The 17814-nt window shown below is 40.2% G+C and overlaps 1 protein-coding gene across 5 annotated transcripts in view; it reads left to right on the top strand.

Annotated features, from left to right (window-relative positions):
• RALGPS1 (Ral GEF with PH domain and SH3 binding motif 1) overlaps positions 1–16802 on the top strand; it is a 111768-nt gene extending 94966 nt beyond the window's left edge. For all 5 annotated transcript variants that reach the window (XM_086763668.1, XM_086763667.1, XM_086763666.1 and 2 more), the window contains 9 exons: positions 4609–4735; positions 5631–5782; positions 7021–7072; positions 7364–7444; positions 9396–9501; positions 10299–10391; positions 10566–10671; positions 11763–11854; positions 13090–16802. In XM_086763668.1, the coding sequence (XP_086619794.1) occupies positions 4609–4735; positions 5631–5782; positions 7021–7072; positions 7364–7444; positions 9396–9501; positions 10299–10391; positions 10566–10671; positions 11763–11854; positions 13090–13119 (839 nt within the window). In that variant the 3' untranslated portion in view covers positions 13120–16802. The remainder of the gene's footprint in view (positions 1–4608; positions 4736–5630; positions 5783–7020; positions 7073–7363; positions 7445–9395; positions 9502–10298; positions 10392–10565; positions 10672–11762; positions 11855–13089) is intronic.
• Positions 16803–17814: the final 1012 nt, after the last annotated feature.

Below are 17814 nucleotides of genomic sequence, written 5' to 3'. Positions count from 1 at the left end.
TTTCACTCCATGCTTCCTAAATGGGAGTCTTAATTTCCAAATAAAAGGTGTCGTAGTTCAGCCCCGATGGGGACAAGACTACGCAGTCTCTCTCTCTCACTCCCCCCACCCTCCAAGACAATAGGGAGAGATAATATAAGAAAAATGGCTCGAGGTTTGAGATCAGGACAGGGAGAAATCCTTAAAGCTACTGTTATGGGCAAAACAGACTCGACTTGGGGAAAACTATTCATTTATTACTACAAACAGCAGGATAATAAGACAGAGAACAAGATAACCTCCCCCTACCCCTCCCTCTTCCCAAGCTTAACATTATCTCTACCACCTTCCCCCCCGAGCGGCACAGGGGGGAAGAGGGAACGGGGGTTGTGGTCAGTTCATCACGCGTTGTTTCACGCTGCTGCTTCATGGTCGGGGGAAGAACTCCTCGCATTCCTCCCCTACTCTGTTGTGGGGTCCCACCCACAGGCCACAGTCCTTCGTGGAACTGCTCCGGCATGGGTCATCTCTTCCACGGGTGCAGTCCCTCTACAACGGCTGTCCCAGCGGGCCCTCCACGGGCCACAGCCTCCTTCAGGCCTCCACCTCCCCCGATGTGGGGTCCTTCACGGGCTCCAAGTGGATCTCTGCTCCTCCGTGGGCTTCCATGGGCTGCAGGGGGACAACCTGCTCCACCATGGTCGTCACCACAGGCTGCAGGGGAATCTTGGCCAGGAGCCACATTACTCCTCCCCCTCCTTCTTCACTGACCTTGGCGTCTGCAGCCATTCCTCTCACAAGAAAAGTTCTTCACAACAGGCTGGCAGACGCCTCTCAGAATCTCTTCACATCATCCAGCTCATCTCCTCTCCACTTCTTGCAGCCGGGCCGGGCTGAGTCGGGCCCAGTTGGCTGCCTGGCGGGAGGCCAGAGGGTGAGGCCTGCAAGGCCCATGAGGCCTGCGCCTCCCCCTCTGCACCTCTGCCCCCGCTCAGCTTCTTCACATCTTCTCTCTCTTTTTTTTTTTTCTATTTTCCCCTACTTAAATACGTTATCGCAGAGGCGTTATCACGGGACATTCTGCTACCAATCGGCTCGGCCTTGGCCAGCAGCGGGTCCACCCTAGGCCCGGCCGAGTCCACTAAACAAAGGGGAGCGACTTCTAGCAGTTTCCTACAGAAGCTACCACCTTAGGCCCCCCCCTACTAAACAAAACCACAACAAAAGGGAATGTAGAGTGAAAACTCTCAAATAACTATTTTTGTTGGTAGACAACATATCTTCATTTTGTAGATTTTGATAGTGATAACATTTGAAACTATAAATACTTTTAAGTACCTGGAGTCAAATCCAGCTGACTTTGATGTTGTAATCACTTGATTGTGTCAGCACAAGACTTGTTACTTTGCTGGCCTTTCTCTAGATTAAGTAGTTTTGATGTGGTCTCCATGCTTTGTTTCAAATGAACATTGTCTTAAAATCAAATTAATCGAACAGTCTTACTGCTTTCAGCTCTGTGACTCTCCACGGTGAGAATCTTAAACATTTAAAGTCTTATGTATTAGAAAATTTGTTATTTTTACATGTGGCATAGCATCTGTGTGAAAAAGCCCTGCACCATACTTGTACTCATTTAGGGCTGTGCCTTGAGACTCCTGCTCTTTCAGAGGCTGTAGTTTGAACAGTTCATTAAACATAATGCTTCAGTAGCTCTCAGTGAACTATAATGTCATCCACTTAAAAAAGATTTCATGTAAATCAGGATTTAGAACTGATGCCAGAGAGAAAGAGCTGAGTGAGACAACAGGAAGCAATAGAAAACTGAATCAATCCTGCAGCCAAATTAAGGGACAAGTAGTGACTTAATGCATTGCAAGGTGTGATGGCAACCTCAGAGTGGCCGCATTAACACTGATATTTATGCTGAGTTTCAGACTAAACTCCTGCTGATACATGCTCATAATTTTCAGGAAAATTCTCTTTCACCTGCCATTATCTTCGTACTGGGTCTCAGTTCTAATGTATTTTAAGCTTCTTAGCAGGTAGCGAACACCTCAGTAGTCCTAAGTATTTTACTGTTCACAAGTTGAAAAATATCTGATGGAAAGGCACTACAAACAAAGCATGTTGAGATAACTCCTTTTCGTGAACCTTAGCTTGTCAGAAGGGCTGGAGGTTTTCAAATAAAAGAACTTGTAATAATTTCTGAAACTTCTGAATGTATTTGATTTGTCTCTGCATGAATTTTAAGAATTCATAACGAAAACTTGTGGTGAAGGACTTTAGTGAATTGTACATTCTGGTTAGTAATGCAGTGGACAAGATTTTCAGACCTAATGGTAAAATACTAATTCAAACAGTTTTTACTCTAAACTAGTCACCACCTAATTGGGCTTGGATTCATACTTTTTATATTTTAACTTGTGCTTAGCCTCCACAGAAGGAAAGGAAGACAAACCCTGTCATCTTTATGGAAAAAGCTTCCGATGTCGTCTTACAGCACAAAGGCAACAGAACTTTAATTGAAAATGCAGCAGAATGTTGTACTCAGCCCTCTTCCGACCTCCCAGGTGTATAGTTCTGGTTGGCTCTCCAGATCAAGTAATGATTAAAAGTGCATTTTTTTAAAACTGCATGTGGCAGTTAAGGATAAGACCTTCTCTGAAGCCACATATGCCAGTGACTATGCCACTGGTGTCATGTTTCACAGATTCTCAGTTGTGTGATGGTAGCAAAGACATGCAGGCAAAAATGCTGTCCTTTATAAGATGGTATATAGGAATAAGGTAGAAAACAAGATTACAAACTGTTTTCTCTTTTTATTCTCCCACAAAATTAATGATCTGATGAATTGTATTACTGAAGGTTCCTCTACTTAACTCGTTTCCTCTCTCTCTATTGCTGGAAGCAGTTTCCTCTTTCTGCTTGTCTTGAGGCTCCTTTCATTGTTAATTAAACAGCACAATGAACGGTTTGCTCAAATCGCGAGTGAGCAAATCTGCTCACTCGCAGAACACTGTGAGTGAGATTTTTACTATTATTGCTAGGGAAAAACCCTTGCAATTCTTCTTAGTGATGTTCATAGTGACATTCCTGAGTCTAGGCTATGGGGAAATAAAAATACAACTAATTTGGAAAAAATTAATTCCTGTATTTCATAAAACTTGATATAAGTCGATATTGCAGAGTGAATATGAACAGTAAAGCATCTTGCATGTATTTGTACTGGATTTTGCCTCTTACCAGGACAAATTCATTACTGGTTCTCCTGTTTCTCCTTATGTCTCATGAATCCTCAGTTCAAGGCAGAAGAAACTGATTAATAACTTCTGTGCTTGGGGAGAGGTGGAGTAGCCTATATAAAAGAGAGAATTGCAGAGTATCTCAAGTTGGGAGGGACCCACAACGATCATCGAATCCCACTCCCTGCTCTTCGCAGGACTACCTAACACTAAACCATATGACTAAGAGCGTTGTCCAGATGCTCCTTGTACTCTGACAGGCTTGGTGCCGTGAGCGCTTCCTTGGGCAGGCTGTTCCAGTGACCAACCACCCTCTCGGAACCATTTCTGTTACGAGCGTACCTTCACCTCCTGTTGTCAAACTGTGTCCTGGAATGTTGTGGAGTTGTTTGAGTTTTTTTTTTTCTATTTCTGTTCATCACTAATTTGAGGCTAGAGACTTTTGTAAGGATTCTGATGATAGTTGTATGCAGTTCTTCACATCACAAAGTTTCTGTCTCTGTAGACCTCTTTAACAGGTGGTTTCAGGTTAGAGGCCAGAAGCTGACTAAGCTAAGGTCGCTGGAGCCTCCAAGAAGTGGTTCCTGTAATGTAGGGAGAAGCCTGCTTAACTGCTAGCTGAGCTGTACCAAGTCTGGAGATAGATATGGTGCGGACAGCCACTCTCATGACCTCTATTCCCACTTCTGTCACAAGCATCAATGTCGCAACTAAATGCTTAAAAGTGAAATATCAACTGTTTATTGTGAAGCCAAGAATAGCCTTGCATTCACTGAGGATGATGATAAGCCATGTTGTTATCCACTGTATTGCAAAGTTCACTGCCAGCCTTTTGTGAACAGCATCAAGGAACTGCAACAGCTTGTCCATGTTTTCTGTGAGGCCTCATAAAATCTATAAAATGAGAGGAAGAATAATTGTAGTGAGACATCTCTAGAGCTCACAGATGACTGAGAAGTAATGCATCTGTCTGGCCATTAGATACATGAAGAACCCCTGCTTTCTCTTACATGCTCAAGCTGTGAGTCAGTATGAGCAGATTGTTTACAGTTTATTCAAAACATGGAGTTGTGAACAAAATTCAAAACATGTGTGAGCATTCCTGCTCACGCCCAAAATACAAACTTACGTTATGGCTCTGCATATTACACTTTGGCACATCCAGCTGTTGTAAGGGTGCCAAGACTTTCTGTAGGAGTTCATTGTTTAAAGTATGCACAAAGCTGTTCTAAAAATTACTTCCAGACAGTTCAAGAATATAGAGATGAATTCGTAACAGAAATGGATGGTGTAACCCTAATGTGCAAGAAACAGTTCTTCAGAAATGGTGCCTTTTGGTTATCTGTAACAGTTCATTTTAATCAGTTAAATTATGTCTGTCTTTTAGGTCCATCGGACGTGTCAGTAATTATGAAATTCAGCAGGAGACCCACGTGTCCTGATGCCTCAGTAGCAGCAAGTCTACCTACGCCTCCTGTACCAAGGCACAGGAAGAGTCACAGCTTGGGAAACAAGTGGGTTCTCTGGGCTGTCTCAACGCTCAGGCAATTTCATGCATCACAAAGGTTTAAGATAGCAGCAGGACACTGGTGTTTGAGAACACTGGTATTTGTCCCTCCATTTCTTGTATTGTAAGACTCCTTCAGGCTTTACTGGGTCTTCTCTAGGTTTTCTCTTGACAGTTTGTTATTTTTGCGGACTATTCCCTGCTAGTGTCAGATGCTGGCAGTACTTGAAAGCTGTGCATCCACTTTGGTCTGTGGATTCCTGGTAAGCAACTGAGCAACTGGTAACTGATTTTTTTGTTTTGTTTTGTTTAATAAACATCTTGCTAATAAATCCAAGGAAACTTACTAGCTGCTTGGCACACCTTACCATTCAGGAAAGTTGTGACCTTTTGCACTGTTTTACCTGGGCAGTATGGATTAGAAACATTTTTACCCAGCTCAGTGAGGGCACCTGCTCCTCAGTTAAGGTTTCAGCAACCACCAAATTTCCCAGTTGATAGCTTAGAGAAAAAGAAGTTCACATGACTTATTCACGGTCATAGAGCGGTGATGTCTTAGTTCAGCTTAGTGAAGGACCACTAAGCAGCAGCTTAGCTGGGATCTGCTTTTTCTGGTTTTCTACCTTTGCCTCCACTCAGGTTTTGTATAGAGAGGAGCCAAAAAACTTAAAACTTTCCATCTGCAGAAATTTAATAATTGTTACTTACAAAGGCCACTAAAATGCGAAGCGCGGTTCGGTAGCCGAGGAGCACGCGGGCGGCAGCGGGCGGCAGCGGGAGGGTGGGAGCGGTGCCGTTCCGCGGCCTGCCGCGGAGGCGCGGTCCGAGCGGCGGTCTGGGGCGCTGGGGGTGCCGGTCGGTGCCATACCAGGGGTCGCGGTTTTCCCTCTGCGATTTTCCAGCACGATGTGTCAGCTCGGCGTGGTGGAGAGCAGAAGCGCCACCTTCCCCACGGAGAGGCCGCGCCACCTCCTGGACGACAGCGTCCTGGAGCCGCCCAGCCCGGCCCGCAGCCAGCCGCGGGGCGCGGCCCTCGCCAACGGCCTGTCCGCAGGTAGGGCCCGGCCCGGGGCGCCCGGGAGCGCGGGGCCGGGGCGGCCGGTAGCTGCCGTGCGAGGGCCGGTCCCCTTCGCCGGGCAGAGTCGACCAGAACCGCCAGCGGCCTGGTGGGCCCTGTCTGGGCGCTGCTGCGCTGCGTGCCGGTGGTTTTGGCAGAAGTGGCCCGAGGGAAGGCTGTCTTTGTAGATGCTCTGTATGTGACACAGCGCAGCTGTCAGCTTTCACCAGGGGGAAAAAAAAATGTGCTACTGAAAAGCAGATGTGTATTTTGAAGGCTACCTTTTTGCAAAGAAAACTTTAATTTTAACAGTATGCTTTGGAAGATGGAGACTAGTTGAGCTGTGCTCTCCAAGACGTCAAAAGAAACATGAAATGAACTCGTGAAAGAGGATGATGACAAATGGTGACAATTACATTTTGGTATTATAATTAGTAAAATAACTACTATAATAAAAACAAAGTGATTGAGAATCTGTGTTCTAAGCAAGAGAAAGCTACCTTTTAAGTGACTCAGGCTGTTTATAGAATACGAAATAGACTGTGAAGGATAGCAGGGTACTTGACCAAGAAGAGTTTGGCACTGAGACGATCTCTGAACTTCTCAAAATACAGGCACAGCTCACTGTGTTATACTGAACGTTAGAAGATCAGTTCTGGGCAAATTAAAACTGTGAGCTAAATAGCTGTGCCAGGGAAGGAGAAAAAAATCAGTCATGGGCTTGGAGGAGAAATAGGGACTATCACTGTGAATACCATCATACTGATTTGTTATGGCTCCTAGCAGCAGCATACCGCTGGCATATCCTCTGTTACAGGTGTGCTTGCTTGTTGAAAACAAACAACGATATCATGTCTAAAAACTTGAATCGACTTACAGGTGTGGTGGTAGAAGTATTGTCTTACAAAGTAAGTAGATTTTGTGTCCCTGAAGTGCTTAGCTTTTGAAGGAAAAGCAGCATCATGAAAATCAAAGTAACATGTAGATGTCTGGTGTTTAAACACAGCAGTAACAATTACTCTGTTTGTCAGTGAGATACTATAAATGGCAAGGCTCATGTAAGCCTCTTCCAATTCTAGATTTTACCGTGAACTCAAGACTTCACCTTTAAAACATGATTTGAGTAAGCAATTTCCATGGTACTATATAAAGATTATTCTGGTGATCCACATACATTGGCTTTGTATTTTCCCTTGGATGCTTTTCTTATTCCTTCTCTGCTACTCTTTTTCTAGATAGCAGTGAAAGCTCAGAATTTAGTGAGGAGCTGCCATCAGGGCTTGAAAGGTGAGTTAGTCTTCATGTACGCTCACTGAGCACTCTACAGACTTAGCTAAGAAATTCACAAATGCTCTCTAACATAGGTAAGCCCTAAATCAGTAGTTATTTTTATAAAATTATTGATTAGTTAGGAAAAAAAATTGAAAACTTTTTGAAATAAAGCACTGTAAAGTTATTGTGGTTTTTTTCCCATGGACCTGAAAAGACTGGGAACTCTCTCTGTCATGTTTACCAAACCCTACCTGTTGAAGTCACAGACTAGAATTTCCCTCATCAGATATTTGCATTCACAAACAGGGGTCGTTTATATGCCACACTGGGGCCTAACTGGAGGGTACCGATCCGGAATTCTCCTAGGAGTCGAAGCTGTGTCTACAGGTACAGTTCAGGGTCTGCCTTGCTCACTGTATGGTGCTAAATTTTCATTTGAGTCTCTACACTTACGTAGCATAATGTCTTTTGTGCTGAAAAGTATCCTTATATGACCATATCAATTCATGGGAGTCTTCCCCTCCTGCTTGTAAAAATTCCTATTAATGCTAAAGCAGTTTAACTATTGATTTAACTAATTATATCTGGCTTCTGTATTGCAGAAAACTATTGTTTATTTTGGGTTTTATGACATTACAGAAGCAGTTTTGTTATGAAGGCCATCCTTGCCTTCTGTGACAAATAATGATGTTAGAAGATTACCTTCTTGACCCTTTCTCACTATTTATTTCCTGATTTGAAGGACAGCTACTCGTAACATCTGTTTGTGTCAGAGAGCTATAGTATGATATGTTGATTTTGTACAGTAAAGAGATGGAAGATCTGCAATGCACATGTAGCAGGCACTCCCAGTGTTGCTAGTCACTAAGACACTGTCACTTTTCAGACACAGGTAATCCATTTACAGCCCAAAGAGAGGTGACAGGAAAAGTCGTTTTTTATTTTGTGTAAATTAGTTTGCTCCAGCCATTGTAGAAATGTTGATTTAATGTGTAAACATAAGTACAGCCGTTTTACTTGAGCTAGTAACATCTGATTTCAGCACAAGTTAGAAGAAGTTAGACAGGAGTAAAAATGCATACATTATAAATAAGGAATACATTTTGGAACAGTACTTCAGCTAATATACCTGCTTCTGGAAAATACTCTCTTAGCATGTCCATGGTAGATTTGTTTCCAAAATGTATACAAGCTAGAAATAAAAAATAGAAGAAGATTAAAATGTGAAAAGCCTATTATAACCACAAAGAAGAATTATTGCCTAAAATACATTTCTTATATTTATCCACCAGCAGGTAATTCTAATGCTTGCATTCATTCTTCCTTTTCTGGAATCATCTACTGCTCCTGTCAGAAAACTAGAATTGGCAAGAATACACATTAGCACAGACAAAGCAATTCCATTTAATTGAAGAAGATGCTCGTGCCAGTTTGAAGTGCTGTTCTTGCATAGGTGTTGTTGCTGTTTGTATCACTCTCACCCGCTTGTGTTTATATGACACTATCATACTTGTTCATAGACAGAATAGTGTTCCTTTCACAAGTGAATGGTAGATCATGCACATGTCCTTTTCCTTCTTTTCAATATTAGATGTGATTTAGTTGGCTCTGGTAAACTTCATTGGCCCTTACATTTACAAGAACATCAGGGCTGTGATCACATGGCAATGAAGAGAGGTTAGCAGCAGATAATTCTCACAGGTCATCACTACCAATCAGTCTTTGGTTGTTATGTTCTTAATGGCTGTTTACGTTTCTAACTTAGCCTGTCCTTGGGTTCTTTCAGTCTAGCACTTTTTCACTGTTTTTTGTGGGAAGCTCTATCTTCATCCTGGAAAAGGAAAAAATATTTTAATCATTGTACAATAAATTATTTGGCATTGTTATATAGTTTTACCAATTAGACAAGGTGATTTCCTACATTCTTTTTTGATAGATAAAGTTTATTTTAAGATAAAATGACATTTGTGGGAGCTCTTATTGCCAAATTTTAAGCCTTAAGTTTCTAGAAATGCAGATAATTTCTGTAATTTACCAGAATAAAATAGAAAATTACCTATTTTTCCTTTGACTTTGGACCTCAGTAGTTTTCCTGGGGTTTGGGTTTTTTTTTTTCACATCTAAATCCCCAGAGTAAAGCCTTTTGTTGATATGCTGTTTTTCAAGGATCCTGGTTTGTATATGGTATCTAGGAAAATACATATTATAGGTCAAGTGTCAGATAATACAATATATATAAGGCAATGGAGGAAAAATGTATTCAGAGCTAAATTATATTGCTTGCTTCTTGTCCTTACTTGTCTGCTCAAATACATATGGCGATGTTTTGTCTCTCCAGCCCAACAGGGGCCTGCAGCTGTACATTAGGTAGTTCCACAGGAGTCATTACCATGGAAGGGCCATTAAGAAGAAAAACATTACTCAAAGAGGGAAAGAAACCTACTGTAAGTGATTCTAATTCTTCCTGTGATTCTAATTCAGTAGTGGCTGTTTTAATTTCCAGGATTTGATTAAACTTGCAGCTTGATATCACAGAAAACAATGTTCCTTGTTGTTATCAATTGTAAAATAATTTTCTGTTCAAAGTTTTAACCTGGTTATAACAAGGTTGTAACCTTTGTGTGTCATTTGATCTACATCAGTTTTGCTTCTCCCTGCATTTGCAAGGTTGTGAGAGCAGAGCAGCTCTATAAATCAGCATGTGTTGCTGTTAGGGCAGAAATTTAGTATTGTGGTGAAATGGGAAGGCTGCAGGGCATCCACCCATAGCACCAAAGTCATCATAATTCATACTTAACCTGAATTCACAGGTTTCACATGGTTCTGGTCCTACAGATTTGGTAATTTTTTCTTTTCTGTAGAGTTCATTGATATTTTTTATATGCAACCCTACCATTCAGTGCCAAAAGATTTGAAGAATTGCAGAGATGTTATCTCAATAAATTTTATTGATCAGATGCAGAAGTCTAAGATTTGTCCAGTAGAAGGCAGCACACTGTTTTACTGTGAAGCAATCAGTCCTGATATTATTATGAGATGCCTAAGTAAGATGGATTGTATTCACAGCCAGCCATCCAAACTTAGGTAGCTGGGCTGATTTACACCAGGAGACGCTCTATCTAACTCTCCATTCCTTGCTTCTGAAATTAACTTTGGTAGCACTTGGACTTTGTTATTAATAGATTTTTGAAATGTTGTAGATATGCAGAGTTTTTCCTAATTTTTTTCCTTTCTGATTCAGCTCTCCTCATGGACTAGATACTGGGTTATGCTTTCAGGATCAACTCTTCTATACTTTGGAGCAAAATCTTTAAGAGGCACTGAAAGAAAACATGTAAGTTTTAAATTTGTTCTAAAAACAAAAATTGCGTATTTATAAGCAGATCTGGAAGGGTGTTTGAAGTGTACTTGCTGTTCCAGGCTAAGCCCTATGTCTGCACAGCTTTTACAGTCAAAAGTTAATCCCTAGTACAGTCTCAGCTGTGGCTGATTTGTCTGTCTCTTCCAGTATAAATCAACACCTGGCAAAAAAGTCTCCATTGTGGGCTGGATGGTGGCACTGCCTGACGACCCTGAGCATCCTGATATTTTCCAGCTAAATAACCCTGACAAAGGTAGATGTTGCAGTGTATATTTCTGTGACAGGAAGTAGATTAATCTCTATTATTGAGTTTGTAGATTACAGAACTTGCAGTGGCACTCATTTAAAAGACTGCCGAGGGAGATTTTCAATAGAGAATTTTCAAGGGAGGGTACAAATGAAATTGAACATATTTGTACAATATCCTGTGGTGCTTCTGTGGTGCCTACAGAGGTACTGCCGTATCTTGACAGTTACTGTAAGTTTTGCAGAAACTGCCCAACCAGTATGAGATTGCTGCGTGTCCATGTGCCTGCATACCCCGATCTCTAAGTTTCTGAATAGCTTTCTTAAAATTGGTGAATATAAAATCTTGACTTACACTGAGGCCAATTAATACATTATGAAAATTCTTCAAACATCAAACAATTTACCAAAAAAAAGTCTTTAAAGTAATTATTAATTACTTTTTTATAATTAATTTTGAAGTGCCGTAACTCTTCTGCCTTGGTTAAACCTCAAAAAGTTCGAAAGATCAGAAAGCCCCTGGAGTTATTTTGCACTTTGAGTGGTTACATAAAGATTGTTGAGGCTTCCTTCACTTTTCACATTTTCAGTTTTGATGCTGGACATGGATTTGCATCTACTGTGCAAAGTGCATCTCTTGGATGTTGACTAAAATGCACAAAGTATTTGATTGCAAGAAGCAATTTACAAAATAATGAGGCATAGAGGAAACTCACAATAGGACATTAAAGAAAACTAAGTTCACAGATGCGAAAAACGTTCATAAGAAATTTGTCTGTAACCGCAACAGTCTTAACGAAAAGGCGGCCAGGAGTAAATTAGATGTGACCTAAGTAGCTGTAATTTGGCCTCTGTGCCTATGCACTCCTCTTAGCTTTGCAGGCCAGATGTGTTCTCATACTCCCTTCACTCAAGGTTTATTGGATAACATGCCTCACACTGTCTCTATTATATAAGCAAGATCCTGTTTGAGCATTTGAGGTACAAATTAATTTAACGGTTTACTTCAGGACTTTGGCTTCTGCACAGAAATTAGAATCCCTTAAAACTACATGTCTGTCTGCAAATTTGGAGCCTTTGATTGTCTTATTTTTGTAGGCAATGTTTACAAGTTCCAGACTGGTTCAAGGTTTCATGCAATATTATGGCATAAGCATTTGGATGATGCATGCAAAAGCAACAAGCCTCAGGTAAGGTTGTGAAACTTATTTCTGCCCACTTTTTCAAAAGTTCCAGAAGATACTTACTAGAAAAGATACCTCTTTTCAGTCTGTGTGCACACACAGTCCTGTGAGGATAGACATAACTCCTCATTTTGTACATTGATCAAATTTTTCAATAGGAGGAATAAAAATCATTTAAAACTACAGAATTCCCACCAAATCAGGATTTGTGCAGGTCTAGCTGTAGGTTTGGTTACCTTAACAGCATATAACCTCTACACTCACTGCTTCAAGTGAGGTAACCCCATCTCTACTTCAGAAGGGACTGTCTCATGGACAAAGAAAGCAAACATGCTAGCATTTACTCCAGTGACTGGGTCTATAAGTGCCATTGAAGAGAGTGTTCTATAAAATGCTATATTTGTCCTTTATATAGCAGCATATTCTTCTCTTGAGGAAAATCATAGAATCATAGAATCATAGAATGGTTAGGGTTGGAAGGGACCTTCAAAGGTCATCTAGTCCAACCCCCCTGCAAGGAGCAGGGACATCCCTGACTAGGTCAGGTTGCTCAGAGCCTCATCCAGCCTGGCCTTGAACGTTTCCAGAGATGGGGCATCCACCACCTTTCTGGGCAACCTGTTCCAGTGTTCTAGAACTCGCATCGTAAAAAATTTTTTCCTAATTTCTAATCTAAATCTACCCCCCTCTATTTTAAAACCATTACCTCTCGTCCTATTGCAACAGGCCCTACTAAACAGCCTTTCCCCATCTTTCTTGTAGGCCCCCTTGAGGTACTGGAAGACCGCTATCAGGTCTCCCCGGAACCTCCTCTTCTCCAGGCTGAACAGCCCCAACTCTCTCAGCCTGTCCTCATAAGAGAGGTGCTCCAGCCCAATGTTCACTCTTAAAAGGATTTCCAAAAGTTACATTAATAGAATGCTGATCCATATGGGACCTAAAACAGGATGCAGCTTGAGAATCTTCTTTACACACACATATCCTCACCCGTGCATACTGATGACTTCTTAGAATACTTTGGCTGGATTTGGTCCATGAATAGAAAAATCCTTTGAGTCTTTAACTTTCCTTTCAGTTATGGGGTTAGCCCTCTTCCGGGCCTGTTTGGGACTGATTACACTTCTCCAATACACATTGGATGATGAATGATTAGCCCACTCTGCTTTGTAACTTTGCAGTTTCCCAATGCTGTAATAGGCTGAGGAGCATTATACTGCTGAATAATTCACATCCTCTTCCAGGTACCGGCTAATCTAATGTCATTTGAATAATTTGCTCTCCGAATCGATGCGACTTCAAGTGCCAAACTGAAGAAACAGGCTGTTGTTCTCTAAGGAGGAAGAGGAGAATGGTTTTCCTGACATGAGCCAGCCACAAATATTTCAGCACTTTGCTATGTAACTTGAAAGTGATTCTGACACAGCTTTTAAAAGCAGAAAGTGAATGTTGTCCTTAGGACCAGATATCGTCTCATGCACTGAGTGAAAGCAAACAAGTTAGATGGCCAGAAGATTAATCCTGACTCCTGCAGGATTCTAGAGCACTCGACTTTTTGTGGTCAGAGACTGCCATGAACTGATGTTTGATCACTAACTGAGCATCCTATCTTCTGCCTATTCTTTTTTAAACGGTTCTTTTTATTGTTAAGCTGCTTTGTGTGACTGAAGAATATTTGGCCCATGTTGGGTTTCAGTTCTTTCTAATGCACAGAATGACTGACAGTGTTAACTTGCTGCGAAGTGTCAATTAGAGTAGAAAATTGCGGAACAACATTTTTATAATCTAAGTGCACTGAGTTGCTTGGCAATGTGGCTGCCTCAGATTTTGTATCAAATCTCTGGACAATTCTGCTGTTCACATTTGAGCTATTTGGGAAAAATGTATTTTGGCACAGGACAGTTGGTTTTCTTTTCATTCAGTTATGTTGCTCAGAAATGCCCTGACAATGCATTTAAGGCTGTTTAAATTTAATGTTGTGCTAAAGGTCATCTTTCATTCTCTTACCAGTGGCATAGTTGCTTACAAGTTTGGTTTTTTCTCCAGTCTGAATGTTGTTCATCTGAAGTTCCTTGGTACAGGGAAGCAGGTAATCAGGTGTTATGTATCACATGGCCCTGACTCCTCAGAATGATTCCGTATCTTTGTTTCTGTTCTGTCTTTCTGTGGATGACTCGGCTCCACTCAATTCCAGTACATGATGCACTTTTATGATATTCAGTACTGGCACATGGTACTACTTTTATGAACTCACGATGGCAATGAATGCTAGGCAAGACTGTCTGACAGTGCGTCAAGTACAAAGCAGCCTCCATACCAGTGTCCAGAGAACAACAACAATAACAACAACAACAACAAAAAAAATGTGACTGAGCCTTCTCCTCTGAAATAACTCTCTCTACATCCATACCTGTATCCCTGCTGTCCGTGGTCAGAGTTTTTTTCTGTTCCCATGCTAAGTTCAGCACTTTTTCTGTTTGAAACTCTTTTACCATAAGACATCAGAAGAAAACCTCGTCCGAATTTTCCAGGATCTGCATAGAGGAGAAATTTGCAAGCCAACATCTAGCTTACAGTCCATGAAATAATAGAAGTCAGTTTAGTTGAACAGAGCCTACATTAGAACAAGCTCTCTGGCATTAGGAGTATTTATTCTGTGGACTTGCCTAATTTTCTAAATTTTTATTTTGAAACTTAGTTCTAACAACCACAAAAAAATGCCTGTATTGTTAAATGTAGGTCAACTGTAAATTTTGTATTATTTTAAGTGTTCACATTACAATCCTGAGAATGAAGCCTAATATATACCAGCTTTTCAAGAAAACCAGTTCCTGATGACAACTGCATTTAGATCCTGGGATGCGTGAAAGTGTATGTAAAGTTGAGAAAGCTTCTTTGATCGCTCAGGAGCTGTGTGAAAAGAGTGGTAATACAAAATATATTTATACCTTTCTTCTCCTTTTTTGCTGAATTAACACAACTTTGAACTAGGAAAAACAGCCGTATCTGTGAGGGCAGAGCATCCCAGTGCCATTAGAGACAGTGGAGAAGCTTTTGAATGTGGTGAAGTCCTATCACCAGTAAATGGCTTCAGACTGTTAGAATAAGACGTAATCTGAATGATTCTACACCTGTGGACTTTTGTGATTAGTTATCCATGAGATTATTCATGAAGATGCAAGTGTTACACGGACTGCCATTTTGATGAATGTGCCACGTATGACCATGTGTATTTTGTGTTATTAGCATTCATAGAGTTTGAACCATGTGCAGAACAGTGACCAAAATGATGACACACTAACCAAAATAGAACTGTTCAAATCAGGAGGTTTTTTTTAAGTTACTTTATTAGTAGCCCTTTCCCCTTAAAAGGGAATAACGTGATCTGTCTCTAAATATAAGCTAAATGTAAAGTGGAATACTTACTGGAATGAAATGTACATACATTAGAAGCATGTAGATACCTACTATTTCTCATGTGATACAGCGGAACTAAACACCAATGAGGACTCGTGACTTTTTTCCAGCATATTGCAATTAAGATGAATTAAGGGATGTTGTAACAACTTTCAGTTATGTTTAACAAGCCTCCCTTGGAAAGAACAGTAACTGCTGACTGATACAGTAGCAATAGAATGAGCCTGTACACACTCAGTATTTAGTGGCTTTTAGAATTTAAGGGTCTCTGAAGTGCTATATATGTCATTGTATGTACAAGAGGTGCAGTGTTCTAGCCTTCAAAAATACACTTTTACTTAAAATTACAAGCCATAGAGCTTGTTGGAGAAATTACAAAAGAGTCCATTTTCAGTTCCTTGTAAAACAGAGGAAGGAAGCATCTTTGCCAGAAACTATGAGGTCCCCAAAACAGTGTGGCATGAATGAAAGGCAATGTTTATGAATGATTCTCACACCGAGTCATTTGTCATTGACAGAAGATGAATCTGTGGAGAAATTAAACCGTTCAGTCCTACTCAAAACCTTGGAATTTGGAAATATGTCAAAAGTAACTTGAGTTCCCTCACACTACTATCATTTGAATGTAAAAAGCTTTATAAAGACGAAAGATTAACATAGCAAATAATAGTTTTACACAACAGTTAAGTAAACATCTTTTCAGTATAGCACAATTGTGACATTGCTGCACAATATAAAAAAATTCAGAATGATGGCAGTGTTAGAATATTATTAAAATATCTTAAACCAATTTTAAATGAGTTTTTAAGTACTAAACAGTTTGTAGCTGCTAATTTGAGATTTTATGCTGTCATTTGGTACTTTTAATGTGAATTGAAAGGTGCTGTTGAAATACAACATATTGCATGTCAGTACTGATTAATACAGCATTTTCACAAAAATACCACAAACTGCACAAGTTTTCATCCATCGAAGAAAATAACTGCAGTAGTTGTGTAAAAATAATTATCTCAGCATCACTATTTTCAGAATTGTGAAGACAGAAAATGTACATAGGCAATATTTCTAATTTATTAATGTTGATGTAATTCAGTGCCAAAATGCATGTTTTTCCAAATAGCACTAAAATGAGGCAAAGAAAGCAGTGTTCAAATTGCGACTTACTTGTCACATTATAATGTAAACCAATTTCAACATTTTGGTTTGTTTTGTGTGAAAATTGTTGCACTATTTTTGGCTGTATTTTCCAACAGTCCACTGCATGCCATTTGTGTTAAGGATTCTTTCTATAATTCTTGTGAACTGTTTCACCCATAATAACCCTGGTGTTGGAATCTAGGTTTTTGGCAAGTATTTTGTTACCTCAGTCTTGTATCAAGTTGCTGTATTTTTCAGTTTGTCACATTGATAATGATTGTTTCACTAATTAAATACTTTAATGTAAAAAAAGTTTGTTTACTTCAACAGCAATTGCATTTTGTTGTAAGTTTAAAAATGCAGAGTATGTATGCTGTTAACAATAAAATATTCTGAAAAAGAATAGTAGAGGTATAGAAGGAACATTTTAGCTCAAAGATAGTGATCATGTTTTACTTGTGAATGAGTAGTAATACAGTTGAATAGACTTTATAGTGCACAGTGTGTAGCCATTTAATAGTGTAAATACAACAGAATCCAAATGCGTTACAGAAAATTGAAAAACCCTCCAAATTTGCATTTCTTTCAAGTTGGATTTGGAAAGTCCAAAGAGGTAGACATGAACCTATCCTATTGTTTTCCTAAGAAGTATGTTTTATCACTGCCAAACTTGCATGTTGACTTGGATAGCAAGGTAAATTTCTTTGCGCTTACCATTATACTTTATTTACACACTTGGATTCTCAACTCCACACACTGAAATCAACAGGAAAAAATATTTCATACACTAACAAAACAATCCAAACTGCATTACACAGCATATCACTGTAGACGTGTAATAATATCTTCTGGTATTCAAATCTGAAATTTCCTTTTCTAATTTCAGTGATGAAATTAAGGTTTAGTCAGAACCTTGAAACATCGAGCACAGCTGACAGGGATAGTCTAGCAATCAGATGTTCAATAGAACTTTCTCTTGGAAAAGATCAATGTGGTAAATGTTGACCAGTGTCCATCTTCTTTGATAACTTCTCTTCTTATATGTATCATTTTTCTCTCAATCCCCAGGTGTAAGAAATCAGGAAAGGAAGGCAAGAGACTGGCATGGATGAGTCAAGACCTACTGGTCAAACTAAAGGGCAAGAAGGAAACGCACAGGCAGTGGAAGCAGGGACAGGTATCCTGGGAATAGTACAGGGATGCTGCCTGGTTGTGTAGGGATGGGGTCGGGAAGGCCAAGGCGTAGGTGGACCTGAACTGGGCAAGGGATGCAAAGAATAATAAGAAGGGCTTCTATAGGTATGTCAGCCAGAAAAAGAAGGTCAAAGAAAGTATACCCCAGCGATGAACACGACTGGTGAACTGGTAACAACGGACAAGGAGAAAGCTGAGGTACTCAACAACGTTTTTGCCTT

This window comes from Chlamydotis macqueenii, chromosome 20 (genome assembly GCF_036417535.1).
Source record: "Chlamydotis macqueenii isolate bChlMac1 chromosome 20, bChlMac1.mat, whole genome shotgun sequence".
Lineage (NCBI taxonomy): Eukaryota > Metazoa > Chordata > Aves > Otidiformes > Otididae > Chlamydotis > Chlamydotis macqueenii.
Note: the sequence above shows the minus strand (reverse complement) of the source record. Positions and strands in the feature narration are given on the sequence as shown.